Consider the following 24083-nt stretch of genomic DNA (forward strand, 5'->3'; position numbering starts at 1 on the left):
GCGGCGTGCCCCGTTGCCGTGGCGACCGAATCCCTCCAGGGTAACTCTGGGGCACCGTGGGGGCGAAGGACCTATTCCGGGCGGCTTCCGATTGGTCGGCGAAGTCCCGTGCGTTACTACCCCTCCTTCCCCGCCAGGGGGCCCGTGGCGCGTGACGCTCGGGGACGAGTCTGTGCGCCCCTCCGAGCCAATGGCGGTCGTCCGCGGCGCGCGGGGTTCTGGGAGTTGTAGTCCGCGCGGCGGCGGCAGGGCTCGCTCGCAAGCCGAGGCGCCGCCATGACGGAGCGGCCCTGGCCGGAGCGGAGCCCGCGCGCGGTGAGTCCGCCGCGGCCCGTCCGGCCCTCCCGCCGCCCGTCCCTCGTCCATCAGTGCGCCCGCCGGGCTGGCCGGCCGCGGGAAGGGGCCGCGGCGCGGGCCGAGGGCTCCGGAGTCGGCGGGCGCTGGCCGGGATCGCGTTAGAGGAAGCGCGGGTGGAGACGAGTCCGGGCTCGGGCGGGAGGCACAGCCCGGGGCAGGCGGCGGGGCCGAGCCGGGTCGGGGAAGCCGTCGGGGGGCCCCGAGGTGCCCCGGGATGAGGGAGACGGGCGAGCCTCGCAGGCCACGCGGGGGGCTGAGGTGGAGGGGGCAGGGGGCCGCGGCGCGCCCTTCCGCCCAGCCCTGGCCCCGGTTGGCATCTCCCCTCCCCAGAAGCCGGGGCAGAAAGCCCCTCCACCCTCGTTCGTCCGCTCCGGACCCCCCTCCGCCCAGCCCAAGCCCTCCCTCCCCCCCACCAGCCAGCAGCCCCGAACCTGACACAGTGTCAGCAACAGATGTCAGTGCCCACCCCAGGTAAGCCTGGCCTGTCCACGTGGCTTGGAGCCCCACAAGTGACACTCAGAGACCCCCTCCCCACATCAATCCAGGTTACCCCCAGAGTGGATCTCCAGGACCTCAGGACCACAGCTCTCCCTACGTAGGCCCCAGAGCCTCCTTGCTACATAGACGTTAAGTCCCCGCCCCGTCAGCCTAAGACCCCTACATCTCTCAGGACCCCTCATCAGCCTGGGCTTCCCATGCGGTCCACACCCCCACATGACAACATCATCCCCCCACTGTGGACCCCAGACACGTGCCCATAGGCCTCGGGTGCTTTCAGCTAGGGGTCCCACTTGATCCCCTCTGGGTCCTCCGTAAACTCAGCTTCTCCCCACGTAGACTCCATCCCAGGACCCCGGAGGGTGCTGAGGGGCTGCAGTTCACCACCCGGAATCTGCCCGGGGCGCACTTCCCTGCTCACCGGCGAGAAGGGTAAGGTCTGAGATCCCAGAGCAGAATGGCTGCTTGAACCTTGTGGAGCTGCGAACGGGCCCTTTTACTTTCTACAAACGACACATAGGAAAGTGTTCCTACAGCATAAGAGTGTTTTTGCCTGTGGTCTCAGCAGGGGTGACAGAGCTTGTAAACTCCCAGTCAGGGTGCTGGCGTCAGAAAGCAGGCTTGAAGCTTACTGGCAGGGCACAGCCCTCGTGAGTTGCCCTCCCTGCCTTGGCACACCTCTCCTTTCTTCCTGATTGTAAAACCCACACACGTGCACATGAAAAGTTCTCCAGAGGATCCAGAAGGAAAAAAATCACATGGAATGTTCCTCCGCTTTTCACTTGTCATAAGCATTTCCCATGTCATTAAAAATCCTTCCTCAGTGGTTTTGTTCTTTCCTCCCCTCCCCCCACATGATCACAATACCATTTGGGGGAGATTCAGAGACTAGGAAGAACACGGAGTATATGGCTGGCCACCCTTGGGCCTCTTTCCCAGTGGCCCTTTTTGGGACCCTCATACATCATTTTGCATCCCACTCTCCCCTGTACCTCATGCCATCTATATGTCATGTCTGTGCTTCCCTTGAGCATGTAATGTTACCATGTATTTTGCAGTCCTAAATTCTTTGCCAGGTGATGGGAGGGCAGTTGATCCCGCCAGGCTTGACTTTTGGGCACTTTTGTTGTGAATCTTGGTGCCTAAATCTTTGTCCCAATTTCAGATAAATTCCACAGCATGCGAACTTCCAGAATCGTCTTGATATACAAGCTGCCACAGTGCTTTCCAGAAAGGTCGTGCCAGCTTTTACTTTCATCGTCGGATCAGCACAGAGCACAAGTGTTAAAAAAAAGAAAAAAAAGAAAAAAAAACCTGCTCGTTTTTATTTTTATGACTAACATTTCAGTTATATGTTCACTATAGGAAGCTTGGAAGATGCACAAAATGCTATTTTCTCCCTGCCCTTTCCACTTTCCCTCTGCTTTTAAAGTCTCTATCCCTCCCTTGTCCTCCTTACTACCTCCTCCTTCAGCTCTAACTTGGCCAGAAGTAGACAGCATAGGCAAGTAGAAAAGGCCAGAAAGCTACAGGCAAGGCAGAAGGCCTCTACTGTGCTATTGCATAGCATATCCAGCTGTTTCCATTTAAGGGGGATTTAAACTCCAGTTCCTTATTTTAAGTGCTCAGGAGCCCTATGTAGCTGATGCTACCACGTTGGACAGTACAGGTGGAGAGCATTTCTAACCCCATAGGAAGTTCTGCTGGGCAGTGCTGGCTACTCCACCAGGGCAGGAATCCTGTTCCCCTAGATGCTCTGTAAACCGTGTATTGAATGACTAAATGAATGAAGGATGGAAATGGATACTAAGCTAAGTAGGGAAATGAGATATGTTCATGATGAGATAAGGGTTGTGAAGACAGCACAGTGAGCTTGAGGAGACAAGGGTGACATTCTGAACCAGAGCTTGGTGACACCCTGGTGTGGTGACAGCTGAGCTGGGATGAGCATCAGAGAGGAGTGTGGGTGGAACAGTAGGTGCAAAGGCCCTGGGGTGACCAGTGTGTTGTCTTCACAATGTAGCCTTTGAGGGCCATGTGTAAGATCAGGTCAGAATGAGATGGGGAGGGCTAAGGTCAATTCCTTGGGAACTGGAGGTCAGGGCAAGGAGGTGGGGAGCCAAGGGGAGTCCTGAGCAAGGTGATGGCTACCATCTGATGTGGCCACTTTGCGCCTGCCCCTCTCTGCAGGCCCTGACTGCTGACTGCATCTGCCTGCCGCCACCTGGGTTTGTCTGGAGCTGCTGGAACTGTCCTGGGATCCAGTCCGCTTGCCCCCTGAGGCCGGAGAGATGCTCCCGCTGGCCAGAGCCCTCGCCTCCCCCAGGAGCCCCCAGACCCCAGCCCTGAGGGAGCAGGACAGGGCCCCTCAGCTGGCCGGCCCTGGGGATACTGAGGCCTGGCGCCTGCGTTTCCGACAGTTCCAGTACCGCGTGGCAGGAGGGCCACACCGCGCGCTGGGCCAGCTCTGGATGCTGTGCCGCCAGTGGCTGCGGCCCGAGGCGCACTCCAAGGAGCAGATGCTGGAGCTGCTGGTGCTGGAGCAGTTCCTGGGTGCGCTGCCCAGCAAGATGAGGACCTGGGTGCAGTCGCAGGGCCCTCGCACCTGCAGGGAGGCCGCTAGCCTGGTGGAGGACCTCACACAGATGTCGCAGCAGGAAGGTGAGGGGACGGGCCTCACCCCTGAGAGCGAGTGGCTGCAGGGGAGGAGCAGGTGCCGGGTTTGGGTTCTGGCCAGTGTCTCTGTGGCCCGGTGCCCAAGGATCGCGCTGCTTTTTCCTTTCGGACTCACAGTGTCGCATCCACCCAGCACTGCTCCCACCCACCCCCCACCCGCTCCTGTCCCGTTCCCCCTCCCGACCAGCAGCGCCCCAGACCATCTGAGCAGAACCCCTGCCTGTACATGTCCTACCCAGTGCACATTGTCGTATCACACACCTGTGTTTTTGATTTTGTTTTGTTTTTTTTTTTACATAAATGTCATTGTGCTGCACACCTCTGTCTGCCTCACTTCTCTCAGTCGGTAATTGAGGATTCCTCCATTTTACCATGTATCCATCTGGCCTGTGGCTTTGCATTTGTCTGCTCTCCGTCAGAAGGACCCCGGGTCCCTCAGCCCACACGAGATGCTGTGGACCACGTGCCTCCCACCTCAGGCCCTGTCCAGGGATCCTGGAGGTAGCTAGTCCCTCCCCTGCTTCCAGTCCATGGGACACAGACCCATCTCAGAGGTCCACAGGCTGGTTGTGGAGACAGACACCTGGGGCCACAGTTGTCACAGAACGGGTGTTAGGGGGAGCTCAACAGATGGAGGGGACTCCGATAGCTGCAAGGTCCACAGGCGGATCTGATGCTACCTGGGCTCCCCTCTCCCCCACAGGTGTTTTGTCCTCATGCTTTCTTGCCCCTGTGACTCTGTAGAACTCCCAGCCTCCCAGGCCCATGAAATGGGTTCCCTCTTTCCTAGTAATGTCAACAAAAGTGCAGACCCCATCACAACATCTGGAGGAGGTCAACTCAGGGCCTGGCACAGGTGCTGTGATCAGGGTGTCTTCAGGCCTTCGGTTCAGAAAAGCCTTGAAATCTACAGAAAACAGGGGTCTCAGGTCTCCACACTGCCTGCAGGAAGCTGGCTGACGTGCTCAGGAAAGCTGCATGTCCCGTTTTGCAGAGGCAAGAGCCTAGTCCAAGTTAGAAGGCACTGAATGCCATCATGGACTCTTGTTCCTGGGTTCCTGTGGCATCATGAAGACGTGCAAGGCAGATAAAGTAGCCCTTGGAATTCACTGTTCCAGGGACAAAGAGGCCAAAAAGCTTTTGCATCTGGCCCCTGGTGGACCCACACAGCCTGCCACACTTAGGAGGCCCAGGCTAGCATTAATACTCTGCTGTTGCCATCTTGAGATTCTGTATCATTTTTCAGCAGGGGGATTGTGTACATGTTTTGCACAAGTTGTGGTCCTGTGGACAGTGAGGTAGTTGGAGCAGCAGGTGGCTGGGCATAAGAAGGCGTTTCTACCTGCTGCGTGAATGCCTGGAAGTCAGGGACATGGGCAGGTGGCATCTGCATGCTGCTGTCTCAAGATTAGGCTTCATTCCTTGGGTGGGGAACCTCCTGGAGGGTAGTGAGTGGGAAGGAACAGGAAGAGATGCACACTGAGGATGAGATGTGCCCAGGGGCTGGCTGGGGCAGGGCTGTGGACAGGGTGCCTAAAGCCCAGATGAAATCCAGTGGGAGCCTGACTCTCTTTCCTGTGAGTGGTCCTCTCCAGTCGCTGTGGCCCGCAGGGTGAAGACAGAGCCAATATTTCCATTCAAAGTTCCTGATGGCTGGTGTATGGAAAAATATCTGAACAGAACAGGTCTCTTCTCATTTTAGTCCATAGTGTGTCCCTCCCTCTGGCCCAGCCAGGAACCTGGGTACCCAGGAGTGTTGCGCCCACTGCAGCCTGTTTATTGACAGTGATGCTCTCAGGCACAAGAGGGAGAGCACTGGGAGAGAGAGCACACGCCTGGGGCTCTGCTTTTATTGGAGGGAGGCTGTCTAGGGTCTTAGAAATATACTCTTTATTGGCTAATTTAAAGCAGAAGGGTGGTAATTAGAGTGTGAGAAAGGAGAACTAGGTCACCCAAACTGTCAGTTATCTGGACTACCCAGGGCTTTCCGAAAGAGGGACCTCCATGACTGGGGGCTGCCCAATTCCTTATCTCCGTTTTTGCTGGAAGCTGTGTCATACAGCTGCAAATATGTTTATTCCAGATGGATGTATTTGAAATGGTTGCCTCAGCAATCAAAAGTTTAATGACTCCCCACAACCATCATCCTACCTTCTGTTCACACAGAAGCAGAGGGAGCTGTCAGCTCCTATGCCAACCCTGCAGCAGTTCTGACCCCAGATCCTGTCCTGGCTGGGTGCTCTGATCACCTGCCTCCAGGGCCTTCCCTCCCTACAGTCTGCAGCCTTGACCCTCACTGGATCCAGGGGTAGCCAGCTCATCTTCAAGGCCTGACTCAGACATCCATCCCTCTGAGAGGCTGCCCTGCAAGATGCTACTCATGTTCTTCGGGGTTCTTACCCCTCTGCGATGTTTTTAGGGTTTATCCTTTCCCTGCATGTGTCCTAGTTCTCTGTCCTACTTTATGTGAGCTTTATGAGAGCAAGAGCTCTGCATCCACCATCAGGTGGTTCCTGGACAGTGGGAAATACCAGACACCTAGCGGGTGCACAGCCAATCCAGGAGAGGAAAAGGCAGGTGAACAGAAACAGCAGGAAGATCCAAGGATGGGCCTTTGGCAACCACCAGGCACTGTTGGGTATATTGTATGAAGTAAGGGTCCAACTTTATTCTTTTGCACGTGGATTACCAGTAGTCCCAGCACCACTGTTAAAAAGACTCCTTTTCCCCACTGAATGGTCCTGGTACATTTGTGACAAATCAATTGGCCGTAGATTCTTAGTTCTGGACTCTCTTAGTTCTGGACTCTCAATTCCTTTCCATTCTACAAGTCTGTCTTTATGCCAAATTTGTCTTGTAGCAAGTTTTGAAAATTGTAGTAAATTTTGAAATCAAGAGGTATGTGTCTTCCAACTTTGTCCTATTTTAGGGCTGTTTTGGCTATTCTGGGTCCCTGGCAATTTTATATAAATTTTAGGACCAGCTTTTTATTTCTGCAAAGAAGGAAAAAAGGCTGTTGGGGTATTTATAGGGATTACATTGGACCTGTAGATCACTAAATAATTTTGCTGTCTTAATAATATTAAATTTTCTAATCCATGAACACAGAATGTGTTTAATAATAATAATAAATAATCATGTTATTTTTCTTTAATTCCTTTCAGCAGTTTTCCGGATTTCAATATACAAGCCTTGTATCTCCCAGGCTAAATTTATTCCTAGTATTTTATTCTTTTTGAGTCTATAAGTGGAACTGATTCTTATTATAAATGAAATTTCCTTAGTTTCCTTTTGGGGTTGTTCACTGGTGTTTATAAAAACACACTAATTTTTATGTGTTGATATTGTGTCCTGTAACTTTGCTGAATTCACTAATTAGCTCATGCCATCTGTGAATACAGATAGTTTTTCTTCTTCCTTTCCAATTTATTTTTTTTTTAAGATTTTATTTTTAAGAAGTCTCTGCATCGAACGCAGGGCTCAAACTCACAACCCCCAGATCAAGAGTCACACACTCCACCCACTGAGCCAGCCAGGCACCCCTTCCTCTCCAATTTAGATGCTTTTTTTTTTTTCTTTTTGTTGCCTAATTGCTTTGGCTAGAACTTCCAGTACAGTGTTCAATAGAAGTGGTAAAAGCAAACATACTTGCCTCATTCTTGATTGGGGGTAAGCTTTCAGTCCCTCAAAATTATGATGCTGTATCATGAAAGGGTGCTGGCTTACATCAAATGCTTTCTCCTCGTCAATTGAGATGATCATGTGATCTATTAATATGGTGCAGTACGAAGCTTGATTTTGATATGTGGAACCACATGAGAGTTTGATTATAGCATGTCTCAGTGTGGGTCTCTTTGAGTTCATCCTACTGGAGTTTGTTCAGCTTCTTGAATGTGTAGATTCATGTATTGTATCTATTTTAGGAAGTTTCCAGCCATTATTTTTAAAAATATTTTCACTCTCTTTTGATCTTCTCCTTCTGGGATTCCCACTATATGTCTGTTGGTATGTTTTATGGCGTTCCCACAAGTCCCTTAGGCCCTGTTCATTTTTCTTCTCCTCAGACTGTACAATTTTAATTGACCTATCTTCAAGTTTACTGATCCTTTTCTCTGCCAGCTTAAATCTGCTGTTGAACCTCTCTAGCAAATTTTTCATTTTAGTTCTTATACTCTGCTCCAGAATTTCTATTTGGTTCCTTTTTATAGTTTCTCCTTATTGATATCCTTTATTTGTTGAGAACACAATTACCCTGATTTTTGATAGCTCTTTGTTTATGTATTCCTTTAGCTCTTTGAAGGTATTTAAGACAGTTGATTTCAAATCTTTGTCTAGTTAAGTCCAATGTCTGGGCTTCCTCAAGGATAGTTTCCATTAGTTTCTTTTATTCTTGTGAATGAGATATACTTTCTTGGTTCTTTGTATGTTTCTTAATTTGTTGTTGGAAACTGGGCATTTTTAGTATTTGATAATATAACGTGATAACTCTGGATATCAGATTCTCTTCCCTCTCCAGGGCCTGTTTATGCTTATTGTGGATTTAATTGTTTATTTTGATAACTTCTTTAAACTATTTTTGAACTATTTTGTAAAAACTACATTCTTTGTTGTGTGTGCTTACTAAAGTTTCTGTTTCACGAATTTAGTGGTTAGCTAGTGATGTGACAGAGATTTCCTTAAATGCCTGGAGCCAACAAAACAAAACTCTCCTGGTTTTTGTTGGTTGGCTCTGAGTTGAGGTCCTCCTTCAATGCTTAGCCACTCCATTTACAACTATCTTTAAGTCTTCACTTCCCAGTTAATGGGGCCTAAAGATCAACCAGAGATGAAAGCTTGGGATCTTCTCATGTTTCCTACCATGTGTTTAGCCCTGAGCATATGCATGGCCTGCTAGACTCTCTAGTAAAGTCCTTATTCCTACATGTACTTCTTTCTCCAGACTCTTCTTTCCTAGGCATTTTGGTCTCACTGCTGCTTGCTCCACTTATCCCTTGTTTCAGGTGACTAGTATGTCAGGTTGTGACTAGTATGTGCCTTTAAATGCTTTTGGCAAATGCTGTTCAGGAGGCCACTCCAGTCCTGAGGGTTCTGAGAGGGCATAAGGAAGGCAACCTCCTGACCCAATCCTTCAGAGAGTCACCAGACAGGTCAAAACACACAAATGCAATTCTTTGGGAACAAGATATGTCCTGCCCCCTGTGGCTTCAGCAAGCCACACCAATAATATGGATTGCCATCCCCACAGCCCCTTTTAGCTGGGGAGTGGGGTTGGTAGGCAGGTAAGTAAAAATGCCACAAAAGCTTCTAGTTGAAATTCAATAGCTTCTTTCTTCATTAAGCATTCCCTCATCCTTGTGTTTTTTTTTTTTTAATCAAATTCAAGTTCCCAAAAAGTTAAGTCTGGAAGTTTTTGCCAGCTTAATTGTTGCTTAATTGTGGATGCTTAATTGTGGAGGGATTGACTTTGGGAGCTCCCTACTCTGCCGTTTTTTGGTAATGTTACCTTCCTGTTTGCTTTTTAAAAATAATAATGTTATTGAAACATAATTTCCATACCATATAATTCACCCACTTAAAAATACACAATTCAGTGATTTTTCATATATTCACAGAGTTGTGCAACCATTATCACCATCTAATTCCAAAACATTTTACTCCCTCCAAAAGTAAACCTCAGACCATTAGCAGTCACTCCCCATTCTCTTCTCCGCCCTAATCTAATCTACTTTTTGTCTTTATGGATTTGTCTGTTCTGTACATTTCATATAAATGAAATCACACAATATGTGGCCTTTTGTGTCTGGCTTCTTTCACTTAGCATAAGGTTTTCAAGATTCATCCGTGTTGTAAAATATATCAGTACTTCATTTTTTTTTTTATGGCTGAATAATACCCCATTGTATGGATATACCACAGTTTGTTTCTCCATTTATCAGCTGATGGACATTTGGGTTGTTTCCACTTTGGGGCTATGATGAACAATCCTGCTATGAGCATTCACATACAGATACTTGTGTGGACATATTTTCATCTCCCTTGGGAACACACCTGAGGAGGAGAAGTCCTAGGTCCTATGGTAACTCTATGTATAACTTTTTGAGGAACTGCCAAATTGCTTTCCGAAACTACAGTTTGCTTTTTATGTGACACATTTTGAGCCTATAAAACTATGGAAAGTATTATAATGAACACCTGTGTAACTGCCATGAAGCCATCTCAGAGCCTAACCTCCTGAAAGGCAGCTTGATTTGAAGAAATGACACACTGTGGGGTTCACTGGATCCTCATGTCCCCTCACATTCCTCTCAACCCTACTCTCCCTGTTGCTCCAGAGGCAAAGCCTTGAATCTCTCATTGCATGTGCATGTTTGTACTTTTTCCTCTTATTTTGTATCCATAACAGTGTATGGCTCTGTTTCCCAAGTCCTAAACCTTCTATAAATGGTGTCCCTTCTGTTAACTGTTATTCTGCCCTGGCTTTTGTCCCTCTACAATGTGTTTTGTGGTAGATCCAAGGGGGCTCTGCTTCAACCGTCTTTGCTACCTGACCACATTCCACCTCATAAAGACTTCTGTCCAGGCTTTTCATGTTAGTGCTACAGGATATGTCCTCTTCATGGGCCTCTCAGGACCACACATGGGCATGGAGTGTTGGGTGAGAAGACCTGTCCTCGGCTGCCTCTGGGATCACCATGGCATGCCTGGCAGCCGTGGAAAGGTCTGGAGCAGGAGGTGGGGTGGCGCTGCATTTAGAAGCTTGTTGGAAGGATGGAGGCAGTGACACACTATTGCTCTTACCTTGGCCTCACTGGGGGTCTTCAGAGATGTTCCTGGGATGTGTTGCCCTCCTGGTGCAGGAAACCTGGGGGATTTGGGGGCTCTGGGCCCACAAGCCTCTCACCATCCCTTTCTCCCACCCAGTTCTGGTATCTCTCACCGACCACCAGGACGGGAGCATCAGCGAGGAGGAAGACGGGAAGAACCAGAAAGACCCATGCCAGGTGAGCCCAGGGCCCCTGGCTCCATGCTCCTACATTCCCAGGGCACCACGGGCATCAGTGCTGTGACAGGCTCAAGGACATCCCACCCAAGCTCTGTGCAAGGCTGTCCCCAACACTCCCAAGAAGCCTGAACTCCACACCTCTAAGTGGTCCCACAAATCCCAAAACCTGCTGGGGCTCAATGCCGGGCCAAATACAGTAAAATAGGGCTGTGCTTTGCTGCAAACATCACAGACACCATCTTCATCCCCCTCCACTTGGGCCCTCATCCAGTCCTTTCCCAGACACAAGCCAGATGCTGTAGCCCACGACTACATGCTGGGCAGTCGAAAGATTTCTGGTGCTACCACTCCCAAGTGCCGGCACATAGGTGCCTGGGGGCCCTGGCCTGGGTCCCATCTGTGTTACTCTCTGTAGTAGTCTTATACCAGAAAGCCCTGTGGATTCTTGGAGGAGCCAGGAAAGACTCTGAGAGGGTGTCCCTGGCAGCAAGATCTGTTCCTGCAAAGGCCCCAAGTGAGAGGGGACCTGGGATCAAGTGTGTGTCAGGGACCCAGGGAAACTTGGTGTGGCTGGCACTCACCGAGTGATGGGGACAGGCCTCCAGCAGGGACCGGAGTGATTAAAACCGGGTGGGGGGGGCATGGGGGAGCAGGGAAGACCATGTAGGTTTGTTAACAGGTAAATCACAAAAGAAACAAAAGCCAAACCACATTTCCTTCCCCCTGGCACCAGATTCACAGCACCTTGCTCTCACCTCCTGTCACCTCTGTGACCTCACCCTTTCCGAGACCACAGGCCCCTCTGTCTCTCACTAATCTGCCCCTCTCTGAAATGTTAACCCTCCGTGCGAAACCCCTGTCAGGATCTTCATCCCCTGCAGGTGGCTGTCAGCCTGGGTGTCCATGAGGCATCCTGCCTTTCATACAGGGTCATGTGGTCCGCCTCATTCATGATCCATACTGCCATCTTCCCCTCCCAAGCCCCTCTACACCATTCACAAGCAACCTGGAAGCATCTTTGGCTTCCTTGTGTTTTCTATGTCCGTGCTCAGAGAGAAAAAGGACAGGAGTCATGTGCTTACCTTTTAAAAATGGGAATATCACAATGAGCACATTTGGAAGATGGAAGATCACTAGCCATCAGGGAAATGCAAATTAAAACCACGGTGAGACATCATTACACACCTGCTGGAATGGTTAAAAGTAGAAAGAGGGACAGCACCAAGTGCTGGCAAGGATGTGGAAAAACTGGAACTGTTTCATTGCTGGTAGGAATGGAAAATGGAAAAATGGTTTGATTGTTTCTTATAAAGTTAAGTATATACATGACATATGACCCAGCAATCCCCCTCCTGGGACTGGGTGTTTACCCAAATGAAACAAAAACTCATGTTCCTACAAAAACCTGTACACAAATATTCATAGCATTTGTTTGTAATAGCCCCAAACTGGAAACAACCTACATGTCCCTGTGATTGGATAAACACTCACTTATCCTGCACACCATGGAATACTACTCAGCAACATAATGGAAGAAAGTCTTGATTCACACACAACTTGGATGGATCTGAAGGCCACTATGCTATCAAAACAGTTAATCTCAATAGGTACATACTATGAAATCCCATTTATATGACAATCTTGAAAAGACAAAATGATAGCCACAGAGAACAGATCAGTGGACACCAGGCAGGAGTTCTGGGTTGATGAAACATGTGACTATATGGGGCCAGCACGAGGGAGTTTTCCCCAGGTGGTGGGACCATTCTGGTCCTGACTGTGGTAGTAGTTTCATGAATCTATATATGCGTTAAAATTCACACCTGCATATGAACGTGTGCATACACACGCATACATACATACACGCACACACACACACACATACACACAACAATTTTATACAATTAAGTAAAATTAAGATAAGTTAAATGAAAGAACCATTAAAAATGAGAATATTTCCCATCAAGCCAAAGTCCAGTCCCTTGTGTATCCCCAGAGACCACCCCACTCATGCTACTGGGGTCTAGCATCATTTTGAGGTTTGATTTGCATGGCTGGTTTTTTGAAGGACCCACCAGTCTGTATTTTGTTTCTTCTCTGGCCACTATGTTCTTCTGCCTGGAGACCGTTTTCATCTTTAGTTAATTAACAACAATAAAAGAAAGACATCTAAACGAAAACATGAGACAAAAGATGAATAATCCACCCACCCTCAGCAGAAGAGCCCATCCCACCAAAGAAACATGTGTACCTTTGTAGACATCACCGGCAGATCATCCCCGCCCTTGAACTCACCTGTGTGAGTTTCTATCTCTGACCTGCTATGGCTGAGAGGGAAAAAAGAGTTATTAGTTGTCTTGTTTTAGGCTTGCAGGAGGAAATATCTTTTTTGTTTATTTCTTTATTTGAGAGGGGAGAGGAGAGACTGAGAGAAAGGGAGAGAGTAAATCCCAAGCAGGCTCCATGCTCAGCACGTGGAGCCCTACTTAGGGCTCAATCTCACGACCAGGAGATCACGACCTGAGCCGAAACCAAGAGTCAGACACTTAACCGACTGAGCCACCCAGGCACCCTAGAAATATATTTTCAAGTATCTTTTTGTAAAACTTTTTATCGTGGAAAACTTCAAACACACACCGTGTGGCAGGATGAATAATGACTCCACCAACCCCCTTGGCCCCACCAAATGTCCATGTCCTCATCCTTGGGACCTGGGAATGTTACCATAGGTGGCAAAAGGGACTTTGCAGGTGATTAAGTATGGAATGTGAGCAGAGGAGATTATCCTGGACTATCTGAGTGGATTCTAAATGTAATCACAAGTGTACTTAAAAGAGGGAGGCAGAAGGAGGTTTAACAACAGGAGACAGGGCAGTGGCCTGTGCACAGAGGTAGTGAAAATGGAGGAACGGCCATAAAACAAAGAATGTGGATGTGTCTAGAAGCTGAGAAAAGTCCAGGGAACAGACCATCCCTGGAGAGCCTTCAGAAGGAATGAGCCTTGGCCAACTCTAACTTTAGCCCAGAGAAACTGATTTCTGGCCTCCAGAGCTGTGAGAGAAATCTGTGTTGTTTTCAGCCGCTAAGTTTGTCATGATTTGTTACAGCAGCCATAGGAAATCAATACACACTGCATACACCAAAGTAGAGAGGACAATGAACCCAGGGTTGTGTTAGGAATTTCGTGGGTCCTAAGAATTTTTGCCCCATAAAAATCATATCAAAGTTATATTCATGAGCTTCCACAAAATAGTAAAAGTTGTATTTTATGACCATTTGGTATAAAGATGAATATGTTCCAGGCTGGAATAGTTGCTATGTTCATTTTGTGTATGTGTCAGCTTTTAAAAGAAATTAAAACATTATCATGAGAAACCCCTTTCTCCAAAAAGTTTCATGGGCTCTGGGCATTATATTTCTGGCACATGATGGATAAGTCAGCCCCAGATGGGCCACAAGTGCCTGACACATAGCCAGATGTGTTGATGAAAATCCCTTTTCTATCCTGAATTCTCCCCTTGGAAATCACACACATGCTCACACTCCATCTCCATGCACTGCAATTAGGGTCTGGGCTTCAAGGACTTTTTTTTTCCCCCAACTGTATCTATAACATCTTTTTCTTTTTAATTTTTAATTGATATAACTGATGTGTAACATCAATTAATATGTATCAGGTGTACAACATAATGATTCAATATATGTATATATTGCAAAATGATCAACTACAATAAGTCCAGTTAACATCCATCACCACACAGTTACAATTTTTTTTCTTGTGATGAGGACTTTTAAGATTTACTCTTAGCAACTTTTAAATCTACAATATATTATCAACTATAATCTCCAATCCGTATGTTACAGCCCCAGGAATTACCTTTTTTATAACTGGAAGTTTGTACCTTTTGACCCCTTCATCTATTTTGTCCCACCCCCACCCCTGGCAAGTCTTTTTTAGACATAAACCCAGCTCTGCTTCCTCAACTAACGCCATTAACAATAATCCGTCAACAGCAGTAAAAGGCTGGTTGGCATTCACATATCCCATTGTTCTTATTTTCTTTTTCTTGGCTGGTTAGATGACAGATGTGGGCCCTCACATCTCACTCATTGCCCAACACTGTCCCTGGAATGACCAGACCCCAGGGCCAACAGGACTTTGGGGACATTTTTGTGTTTGGAGATATAGAGAAGGCCCAGAAATATCCCGTTTTTTGTGCCTGGCCCAGGTCTGTATATCTGCAGACATCTCTGCATGGCAACCTAAGCTTCCAAGCCAGGCGGACTAATATGCCCTAGCACGCCCCCACCAGCGCGTGCGCGCACACGCATCCTGGGCTTTCTCTCTCACTTAACCCCTCCGCCATCCATGGTCATGGTCTCGGCCACTGAGGAGGCAGGACTGGCAGCAGCTGAAGGTCTCAGGTGGTTGGGGTACCAGGAAGAAGAGGGAGAGGAATTCCTGCCTACTCCCTTGCAGATGGTAGCCTCTCTGGTGACTGTTATAGAATTCAATAAATGTTGTTTTATAATCAAAACTAGTATTTAGCACGAGACAGAAAATCAATAAATCAGCCAAACACATTATCCATATATTCTCAGCCTGAAAGTGAAGAATCTTATACCTTAATTCCCTCCCACTGCACCCTGTCCTCAGCTCCCTCCCTCCGTGAGTCTCCAGCACCTATCAGTCCTGTCTGGGCCTCTGGGAAGCCTTAGAACCCTGCACCTGCACTCCAGCACCCTGGGAGGGTAGGTTGAGAGAAGCAGAAAGCAGAGACCAACCAAAGACAGGCCTTTCCAACATGGGCTTGACCTCCTGCCTGCTTCTCACTTCTTGTTGGTCCCAATGCACTTTCTCGAATATTGTTCATTTGTATTGAGGGATATCACTGTGCTCTTTCTCTAGCCACAAAGCCTGAATGACCCAGCCACTACAGTGGAAGTTTGCGAAGCCTTTGCCAGGTGCCTAGCTCTGAGCAAGTCATGCAGATATCCCCTTTGAGACCCAGAGAGAAAAAGCTCCCAGGGCCATACAGCAAGTGGAGCCAGAGCCTGGATGAAAGTTTCAGATTCTCACTATTCAGTGGCAAGCACTGATATCACTTTGTGTGGGATCTGTGTACCCATTGGCGGGATGGGTGACAGGAGTGCTTTGGTGACAGATGAGACCTAGAGCCCCACTGCTGCTCACCACCCTCGGCGGGGGGGGGGGGGGGGGGGCGCGCTTGTTCTCAGGGACAGTGCAGCTGTGAGGAACAGTTCAGAACCCCATAAGTGATATTGACCTGACTCCATACATAGGACTCTTCTTAATGCCACCTTGTTGCCATGAAATTGTCAATGGTTTTCAAGTGAGGGTGTATTAGTTAGGGTTTTCCACAGAAACAAAACCAGAAGGATTTATATAGACATACAGAGAGATTTACTGTTGCTTCTTGGCCTTTTGGCGAAGATCAAGTGCAGAGAGATTTACTATAAGGAACTGGCTCACATGATTATGAAGGCCAAGAAGTCCCTGATCTTCTGGTGGGGATTCCATCTCAAGTCCAAAGGTCTGAGGACCAGAGGAGTCCCAGTCTGAGTCCAAAGGCCAATAATCAAGGTGGGGTCCAATATCTGAGGGCAGAAGGTGGCTGTCCCAGCTCAAGCAGAGAGCATAAAGGCACCCTTCTGCCTTCATGTTCAACTTGGGCCCTCAAAGGATTGGGTGATGTTCACCCACATTGGTGAGGATGACCTTTACTCAGACTACTAGTATAAATGCTGGTCTTCCCTGGAGACATCCCCACAGATACCAGGAATGATGTTTTACCAGCGATCAGGTCATCCCTTAGCCTAGTCACATTGACACAGAACTGGACACATAAAACACATCACAAAGGAGCCTTGTATTTCCATTTTGCAAGGGGGGGGGGTGTCTCAAATTATGTCCTAGTAACAGCCCTCTGGGAATGTGCATTTGGGATGTTAAAATTAAATAAAAAAGGAAACCAGATCTGAACATTTTCTGAGCAGACAAAGCCACTTAAAGCCACAGTAAGTGAAACTTAATTTAGTGTGTTCTGCAAAACAAGTGAATTATAATCTGGGCCACCTTGTGCAAATGCCTCTGGCGGTTATTAAAGAAACTTAGGTCATCTTCCTAAACGCAGTGTAAGAATAATCACTTTGAGTCAACCCCTGCCACTGGAAAACCCCAGTATTACCTATTACAAAGGTAATAACTGTCACCAAAAAAGTTAAAATGCCTTCCTCACTTTCACTGTATAAGCCTCCAAACTTCCTATCAATCTTGGATTTGAAAGCTCTCAGTTCACAGACTATTCCTATATGCACAATAAACTGTTACTAACTACTATTTATTGGTTTGGTGGCTTTTTTTTTTTTTGGCACCTTTTTTGGGGGGGAGGCAGTGGCTTTAGTTTCGCTATTCCTGGATTTTTGAAAGGAGGCAATGGTGTCTGTCCCTCTGCTGTGGTGGCACTGGGTGGATGGCTCTCTGGTGGCTGCTCCAAGCTGTGGGTGGCATGGGGCAGTTGCTGAATGGGACTGTGTTTGCCATTCCAGGCATCGGAGCTGGGGCTCCCCCAGGAGGGCGAGTGGCTGCAGCCTGCCCAGCCCCAGCGGAGTCCCCACACCAGGGCGGGGGCCGAGGCATCCTGCACCCTGGGCTCACTCGGTGAGTGTTTGGGTCCTACAGCAATCCTGAGGACTGGGGCCTGGCAAGGGTTAGACTTTGCTGATGGCAGTGTTGGGGGGGGGGGGGGAGCTTTGGTGATTAACTCTATACCTCCTCCAGATTGTGCACACCAACAGTGGGGACTGATATTGGCACCCCCTGCCCCAACAGCTACTCAAACGTTTCCACCCCTTGACCAGGGCTTCAGCCTCCCAGCATGAAGGCAGACAGACTGAGGATGCTGCAGCATGGGGTCCCTTCAGCAGCCTGCCCAGGTGAGGACAAGGGGGCCCCGGGGCTGTGGGATCTGCCCCCAACCCCACGTGCCCCTTTATCTTAAGAGAGGGAAAGATGGAGAACAAGAAGGCTCTACTGAGTACCAGCAGCTGGCTGCCTGCCCTTCTCTGCAGCCCTTGGGGAGCAGGGGCGGGGAGGCAGTGTGGCCTCCAGCCTCTGTCCCTTCACTAACAACCCTTTTCCCTTACCCTCCCCAGGCCTGGGCTGCTTGCCTGTGAAGCCTAGTGTCTGGGATGAGCCTCCCTGTGGGCAGGTCCGGGACAGAGCCCTCGAAAACAGGCACTGTCTCCCCAGGCTGGCCCAGGACACTCCCCAGGCCGAAGGGAGTGCCTGGCAGTCAGGGGCTGCCCCCAGGGACACTGTGCTTCAGGGCACTGCGGGCCAAGGGCCTGCTCCAGAGAAGCCCCTGCACCCACGCCCTCAGCCCAGCCTGGTTGCAGACCTCACCCTCCCAAGTGCTCAGAGCAGTAGTCCCCAAAAGGGACTTGGGGACCGTGATGCCAGCAGCACCCACCTGCCCTTACTCAAAGACACCAAAGCCTCCCCCGAAGAGTCAGGGCGACCGGCTGTTGCCCCCTCCTCCGGGAGCTCAGCGGCGCCGCCAGTCCCCCCAGGGACGCGGCCCTTCGCGTGCGCCGAATGCGGGGAGGTCTTCACCTGGGTCACCCACTTCATGGAGCACCAAAAGCGCCACCTGGAAGAGGGGCCCTTCTCGTGTCCTGAGTGCGGCAAAACCTTCCTGCACGCCTCTGTCCTGGGGGAGCATCGGAAGATCCACCTGCTGGAGCCGCTGCCCAAGAGGCCCCGCCGGAGCGGGGGCGAGGAGCCAGGAGAGGCCGACCCCCAGGAAGCGGCAGGGCAGGCCCAGGACTCGGATGGAGGCCGGCGCGGTGAGCCCTCCGGCCGCGGGGAGCCCTCGGGTCTCGGGGAGCCCTCCGGCCGCGGGGAGCCCTCCGGTCTCGAGGAGCCCTCCGGTCTCGGGGAGCCCTCCGCCCGCGGGGAGCCTTCCGGCCGCCGGGAGCCTTCGGGCCGCCGCGAGACCTCAGGCCGCCGCGAGCCCTCGGGCCGCCGCGAGCCCTCCGGTCGCGAGCGGCCCTTCGAGTGCGGCGTCTGCGGGAAGGCCTTCCCCTGGATGGTCCACCTCCTCGACCACCAGAAGCTGCACGCCACGCAGTGAGCGGACGTGCGTCCCGGGTGACAGCGACCCCCCGGCCGGCTCGTCCCGCGGGGCGACCCGGGACCCACCGCGTCCCCCCCCTCCCCGGTGACAGCGACCCTCGGTGGGCTCATCCTGCGGGGCGACCCGGGACCCGCTTCTCTGCCGCCGTGTCCCCCGGATGACAGCGACCCTCGCGGACTCGTCCTGCGGGGCGACCCGGACCCGCCGCGTCTCTGGGTGTCGCCGCGCCTGCCTCTTACCCCGAGTGACAGCGACCTTCGGCGGACTCGTCCTGCGGGGCGACCCGGGAGCCGCCGCCCCGTTCTCCAGGTAACAGCGACCTTCGGCGGACACATACTGCGGGGCGACCCCAGAACCGGGCGCGCCTGCCGCTTACCCCGAGTGACAGCAATCACCGAAGGGCTAGTCCTGCGGAGCGACCCGGGACCCGCCACCCCCGCCGCCGCGTTCCCCGGGTGACAGCGACCCCTGGCGGACTCGTCCTGCAGGCGACTCGGGACACGCCACGTCTCTGGGTGTCGCCGCGCCTGCCGCTTACCCCGAGTAACAGCGACCCACGAAGGGCTCGTCCTGCGGGGCGACCCGGAACCTACCGCGTCTCCCGGGTGTCGCCGCGCCTGCCGCTTACCCCGGGTGACAACGAACCTCTGCGAACTCGTCCAGCGGAGTGACCTGGGACCGGCCATCCCCGCCGCCGCGTCCCCCGGGTGACAGCGACCCCTGGCGGACTCGTCCTGCAGGCAACCCAGGAACCACCGCGTGTCTGGGTGTCGCCGCGCCTGCCCCGTTCCCCGGGTGACAGCGACCCCGGGTGTTCGTCCTGCGGGGTGGCCTGGGACCCACCGCGTCTCCCGGGTGTCGCCGCGCCTACCGCTTACCCCGGATGACAGCGACCCTCTGCGAACTCGTCCAGCGGAGGGACCTGGGACCCGCCATCCCCCCCGCCGCGTCCCCCGGGTGACAGCGACCCCTGGCGGACGCGTCCAGCAGGCAACCCAGGACCCGCTGCGTCTCTGGGTGTCGCCGCGCCTGCCCCGTTCCCCAGGTGATAGTGGCCCCCGGGTGTTCGTCCTGCGGGACGACCCGGGACCCACCGCATCCCCCGGGCGTCCCCGCACCTGCCGCTTAACCCGGGTGACAGCGACCTACGAAGGGCTCGTCCTGTGGGGCGACCCGCGACCCACCGCGTCTCCCAGGTGTCGCCGCGCCTGCCGCTTACCCCGGGTGACAACGACCCTCTGCGAACTAGTCCAGCGGAGCGACCCAGGACCTGCCACCCCCGCCGCCGCATCCCTCGGGTAACAGCGACCTCCGGTGGACTCGTCCTACAGGTCACCCGGGACCCGCCGCGTCTCTGGGTGTTGCCGCGCCTGCCGCTTACCCCAGGTGACAGTGACCCCCCCCCGGGGGGCTCGTCCTGTGGGACGACAGGACACCCACCTTATCTCCTGGGTGTCGCCGCGCCTACCGCTTACCTAACCGAATGACAGCGACCACCGAAGGGCTCGTCTAGCTGAACAACCTGGGACCAGCCACCCCCGCCACCGCGTTCCCCGGGCGACAGCGACCCCTGGCGGACTCATCCTGCAGGCGACCCGGGACCCGCCGCTTGTCTGGGTGTCGCCACGCCTGCCGCGTTCCTTGGGCGACAGCGACCCCCAGCGCCGCGCTCAGCTGGGCAGTCCGCCGTCTGTGTTCCGCAGGCGACAGAAGAGGAGCTTCGCCAGCGCCAGTTCCAGGAGCTTTTCCGGGGGGCGCCCTTCACCTGCCGGCCCTCCTGCACTCCCGGGAAGGCCACCTCCTGCCCTCACAGACCCTGGGAGCCTGGCACAAACGCAGGGCTCTTCTATGTGGTCTTTCCCTTTCCTCTTCTTCTTCTTCTTCTTCTTTTTTTTTGTCCCAGCCCACCTTTTCCTTTTTCACTCTTTTTTTATGATAAAGTACACACAACTTAAAACGTGCCATTTTAACTACTCATAATGCACAATTCGATGGCATTAAGTACATGCATAGGGTCGTGCAACCCATGTATTCTGGTACATTTTCATCACTCCCAAAATGGGTTCCCCGTACCCACTAGCAGTCACTTCCCACCTCCCCTCTCTCAGCCCTTGACACCTACTAATCTGCCTGCTTTCTGGAAGATTTTAGGCAGGATTTTTAGGACTGACCAAAACTGACCTGCACACGTTTCCGTTTGACTCACAGAATGACCTTTGTTTTTGTTTTTTTTAAAGATAAATGCAAACATTTTTCAAACCATAGATGTCACATAAAAATCTGGCATTATGGTCACCCTGGATCTCCCCAGAGCAGGTGTTGGATCACCCAGGTGCCTCAGTTCACCCCACCACTGCTGGGGATGGCCCAAGTGCATCTGGATTCAGCTTGACATCCATCCCTACCCCTTCATCGCTGGGCACCACTTGCCCCCATGCCAACAAAAGCCTTACAAGTGTCTTTTTTTTTTTTTTTTTGAACTTGGATAGTGTTGGATTGACTCTGACCCCACATAAGCAGAGACCTTCTCCTTTAAATCATCCATAAGTCGCCTTTCAACTGGAAAACTCTTCTGGACCTGCCCCGCCCAGCCCACTGCTGCTTCTCGACCAAGCTGCCTCCTTCCTGCACCCATCCGTAGCCTGTGTCCCCTGGCACCTTCCCGGGCCATGCAGGTCCCTCTGCTGCCTTCGCGCTATTTGCTGCACTTGCCTTCTTGGAGCTCTCTCTAGCTGGGCCTCCGGACCTTGTTCTTGCCTCGCTACAGCATCCTGGCTTATCCTCACTGAGGGCTTCCGGCTCTACTCCATGCCTTAATTTCTTGTGAGCTTCAGCTCCCTTCCCAAGCACCTTCTTTCTCATCCTGCTGAGGCGGAGTTTCTTCTTCGAAGCTCAGGTGGCAAGGTGGGGGAGAGGGTCTTGACCCCACAGTCAGCCTGAGTGTTCAGGTACAGCACACACGATGGACAGGATTATCCAGTGTCCCCACTGGTTGGTGACCAGGAGTTTATTCCAATGCAGTTTCCATTCCGATCCCCCTAAGTCAGAGGCATGTTCATAGCTCCCTGGGATGGAGCAGGATTGCAGGAGAGAGTGGGGGCTGCTGCCAGCAAGGCATCAGTCAGATCCCTAACTGCCATGCCCCCCCCCCCCCGCCCCCAGCCATCCTTGCGTGAATTCTCCGAAGATGTCTGCCTCGGCATCCCACGGACCAACTGCCCTCCAGTGACATCTGCCTGGTGTCCCTCAGTCCTCCACCTGAGCTTGTCCAAAGAACCCTAGTGCGAAAGAAAACCAACAGCCTCCCCTATGCCGTCTCTCCACCCTCCAAGGCCCCAAGCTTGCCCTGTTCCAGTTTCTCCTCTGCACTGAACTGTGCCCGCCTCCCTCTCTTCTATCGTCTTTTCTCCATCTTTGGATGACTGCAGCTGTGTCTAGGCGAACTCTGCCTCCAGTCCACTCCCCTCCATCCCATCCAATACCCACAGCCAGCAAGATCCTTCTGAAACAGACACGCTGAGATGACATAAAGCCCAGCAGACCAGTTCCCTCGAATCTCTTCCCACGTCAGTAGCTCTTGGCACTGGGGTGGTGGAGGCTGGCCTCCTGTGCCCACTCAGTTCCTGCTTGTCTCCACAATGACTCGTATGCTGGGCCTCCTCACCTCCTCGAGGGATGCCTCCTCTGCTTAGAAAAGTCTTCACTGCAGCATTTTACCAGCACCTGGCCCAGAGCAGCCCTTCGTGAGTGAGAATGGGTGAATGGTAACCAAATGAGTATGTGAGCTGCAGCCGCTGCCAAGACCCCACCGCAGGGCTGCAGTAATCAGCCAAGGAAGCCTTACCTGGACCTCTGAGGAGGGGAGCTGGCAGCACCATGGAAGGCTCCCCTCAACACCCTCTGCCTTGGCTGACAGGGGCAAGGATGTGGCCCAGGGCCCTGGGCCTGGAGAGTCGCTCCTCCGAATCCCGATTCACCAAAGCCGCCAAACTGAGTTAATTGCCCGGCCTGCCTAGTCCCAAGATGCTGCTCAAGCTGTAGTGAGATAGAGCACCAGCCCCTCTCTTCTCTTTCTCCTCACTCCTTGCATGCTTGGCTCACCCTGTGCCTTCCTCTGCCAGCGTCCCCTGCAAGACCCCAACACCTGCCCACTAGGACACTTCCCAGGCTCGTCTGTCCTCCAGCTCTTGTCACAGAGCATCTGCTGGGCCAGGCACTGGGTGCTGTGATGCAGCGCAAATCCTCATCATCTCACGCTCCAGGGAACCAGAGGAAAACAGACCACCCTCCTTCCCACTGAAGCCAGGACCTCTGGGAGGAGAAGAGGCCTGGGCACTGCTAGGTTCTGAGGCTCCCAAAATGATTTTTTGTTTAAAGGATGAAATATATCCACAAGGATAAATGCTGTAATATATTTAAATGTATATGTCAAACAATTTAACAAAATTAGAGTGTAATGAAGTTGTGCTATCCATAATGATTATAGAATTCCTTGAAAGCCACACTGATTTCTAATGCACCTGCTTCTGGTAGGGTCCTGTCACAGCCAGGTGAAGGCGACCCTGAGGTTAGAGGAAGTCGAGACTGGCCTGAGTGGTACCCAGCCACTGGTTACCAACACGGTCTGGAGTGGTGAGAGCATCACAGAGCTAGCCTTCAGATCATCCTGTTTAATGGACAGTGTTTTAAAACTCTTTGAATACCCTGTGAATCAAGAGATTTCACACAGAGATCCAAATTTTTGGCTTCTTTTGAGAAGTTCAGACCTGCGACACTCGGCTTACCTGTCCACGTGGCACCACTTGGCTGAGACCATCAGCATCCATCCCTTCAAACAGAGCCCAGCCCATCAGGCATTTGAGTTTGTGAAAGTTGGTTGGAAAAAAACAAGGATTAGAAGGCTAGAGGAAGGTAACAGGGTCAAGTCCCAAGGGAGGTATGTAGCGCAACGCGGCTCGGTATTAGGGCTGGGGTATGTCCCCGTGAGCAGGCAAGTCTGTGTGGCAGCATCAACAGCTCATCACCAGGACTCTGCCCAGACCTTTTTGAGAAAAAGATTTCATAATGGGAGTGTGTACACATACATACCTTTTGAGCCAGTAAAAGGAAGGCGGGGGGGGGGGGGGGGAGGGGGGGAGTAGAGTACATATTTTGTGGAAGAAAAAAGAAAAAAAAATAAGTATCTCTTTGAATTTGGGTTTGCAGGTGAGGGAACTGATAATTGACATCTTATGTATATTTTAAAGCCTTCAAACTGTAGTAGAGAGAAGAGCAGGTGGGCTTTCAGTATGACAATCACAAATGTGGGCCTTTTATAGTCTTTGAATGTACAAGACACTTTAAAGAAAAGCCAATAAGCTTGTCTTTGCCTTGTTTACATCAATGCATTC

General features: G+C 51.7%; 1 protein-coding gene across 1 annotated transcript; it reads left to right on the forward strand.

Annotated features, from left to right (window-relative positions):
• The first annotated feature begins 321 nt into the window (after window positions 1–321).
• On the forward strand, window positions 322–23816 carry ZSCAN1 (zinc finger and SCAN domain containing 1). Its single transcript, XM_053210119.1, has 6 exons — window positions 322–828; window positions 1195–1287; window positions 3046–3516; window positions 10453–10532; window positions 17105–17423; window positions 17603–23816. Exons 3-6 carry the CDS (start codon window positions 3147–3149, stop codon window positions 18688–18690), a joined length of 1857 nt encoding a protein of 618 aa, XP_053066094.1. The 5' UTR covers window positions 322–828; window positions 1195–1287; window positions 3046–3146; the 3' UTR covers window positions 18691–23816.
• The last annotated feature ends 267 nt before the right edge of the window (window positions 23817–24083 follow it).

Source organism: Acinonyx jubatus, chromosome E2 (assembly GCF_027475565.1).
Source record: "Acinonyx jubatus isolate Ajub_Pintada_27869175 chromosome E2, VMU_Ajub_asm_v1.0, whole genome shotgun sequence".
Taxonomy (NCBI): Eukaryota; Metazoa; Chordata; class Mammalia; order Carnivora; family Felidae; genus Acinonyx; species Acinonyx jubatus.